The sequence below is a fragment of the Glycine max genome, chromosome 18, assembly GCF_000004515.6.
Source record: "Glycine max cultivar Williams 82 chromosome 18, Glycine_max_v4.0, whole genome shotgun sequence".
Lineage (NCBI taxonomy): Eukaryota > Viridiplantae > Streptophyta > Magnoliopsida > Fabales > Fabaceae > Glycine > Glycine max.
In genome coordinates, this window is record NC_038254.2 from 52,249,237 (window position 1) to 52,250,904 (window position 1,668).

Genomic DNA, 1,668 nt, shown 5'->3' on the forward strand with positions numbered 1-1,668 from the left:
ATTAAGTAAAAGAAACTTATTTTGTTGTTTGTGCTGCACAGTAACAAGGAATAAATTTCATAATGTAAGAGGTTACATAAGTCTGACTTATTATTTATTGTAACTAGGACAAGTATGTGTTCAAAATCAAACTATAAAGTTTGTATGATGGGAATTGGAATTGGAGTTATTGATGTTTTAAGAATGTTGTACTTGTCATTTTGGCAAATTACGACAATTTAAAACTCATTGCTTGATGACCCCAAAATAAACCTATATTTTGAAGCCAAATCATGTACCTGATCAAGAGTTTTCTATATATACAAATAAAAATATCCATATCAATGCATCAAACACTTGAAAGAACAACAAAGAGTAGAAACAAAGAAGTTCATACAAAAAATGAAGAGGTTTATCCCAAATGCATCCTTCATTTTATTAGCCACTCTCATCTTGACAAGTTGTTTTTACTCTGAAGCTCAAAAGTGCCGCCCAAGTGGAAGAATTAGAGGAAAGAAGGCCCCTCCAGGACAATGCAACCAAGAGAATGATTCTGACTGTTGCAAAGAAGGCAAAATGTACACAACATATGAATGTTCACCACCAATGTCAAGCAACACCAAGGCCTATCTCACTCTCAACAGTTTTCAGAAGGGTGGAGATGGTGGTGGCCCTTCAGAATGTGATAACCAGTACCATTCTGACGACACACCGGTTGTGGCACTGTCCACGGGATGGTTCAACCACAAGAGCAGGTGCCTCCACAACATCACCATTAGCGGCAATGGTAGAAGTGTGGTGGCCATGGTGGTTGATCAGTGTGACTCTAGAAAGGGATGTGATGCAGAGCATGACTATCAACCTCCATGTCCCAACAACATTGTTGATGCATCAAAGGCTGTTTGGAAAGCCTTAGGAGTGCCCCTAAATGAATGGGGTGGGTTGGATATTACCTGGTCTGATGCTTGATATTGTAAAAGTATTGTTTTCAAGTAATGTTTTCGTTTCTATATAGCAAGTGATTGGGTAAATTAAGTTTTTAGTTTTCGTTCTGTGTGCATCATCTATCTTGTATATGCTGTGAGAGTGTGATTGTGAGGTGATCATCCTTTTGTAATATATTAACTTTTATGCACTAATGCTTTTGGTTTATCCAGTTTAATAGGATCTTGATTCAAATTTCATTTTTCTACTGAAAATTGAAGAATGATAAAATTCATATTGAAGGTTCATCAAAATTGCAAGAATCTAAATGTGACTAAGTAAAAGCAATCCTAACCTTACAAAGCTGGTTATAAAAAGTTTCATTTGAAAGTAACTGAAAGTTTTGATAAAAGATTTTGAAGCACAATAATACATTTAATGCTTTTTTTTTTATTATTTTAACAAAGCTGACATAGCTTTCACCTAGACACTTGTACCTAACCCTATTTTATTTAATACTTTTTTTCTTCTTTTCCGTCCTTTGCTTTCTCTCTCTCAGTCTCTCACTTTTCTTCTCCCAGTCCATTCGTTTTCTTTGAATTTGTTCTTGGGTGTTGCTAGGTGCACCCAGCATTATTGCTAGTGCACCCAACACTTAAGGAAAAAAGACTGAAATATTTCTGATCTGTAAGTCTTTCAACTTGATCCGTAAGCATTCGTAAGTCTTTTACGAATAAAGTTGATCCGTAAGCCTTTTACGGATCA

General features: G+C 35.7%; 1 protein-coding gene across 1 annotated transcript; it reads left to right on the forward strand.

Annotated features, from left to right (window-relative positions):
• The first annotated feature begins 347 nt into the window (after positions 1-347).
• On the forward strand, positions 348-1,138 carry LOC100802018 (putative ripening-related protein 1). The gene has a single exon (XM_003552337.4). The coding sequence runs from the start codon at positions 382-384 to the stop codon at positions 946-948; it is 567 nt and encodes a 188-aa protein (XP_003552385.1). The 5' UTR covers positions 348-381; the 3' UTR covers positions 949-1,138.
• Positions 1,139-1,668: the final 530 nt, after the last annotated feature.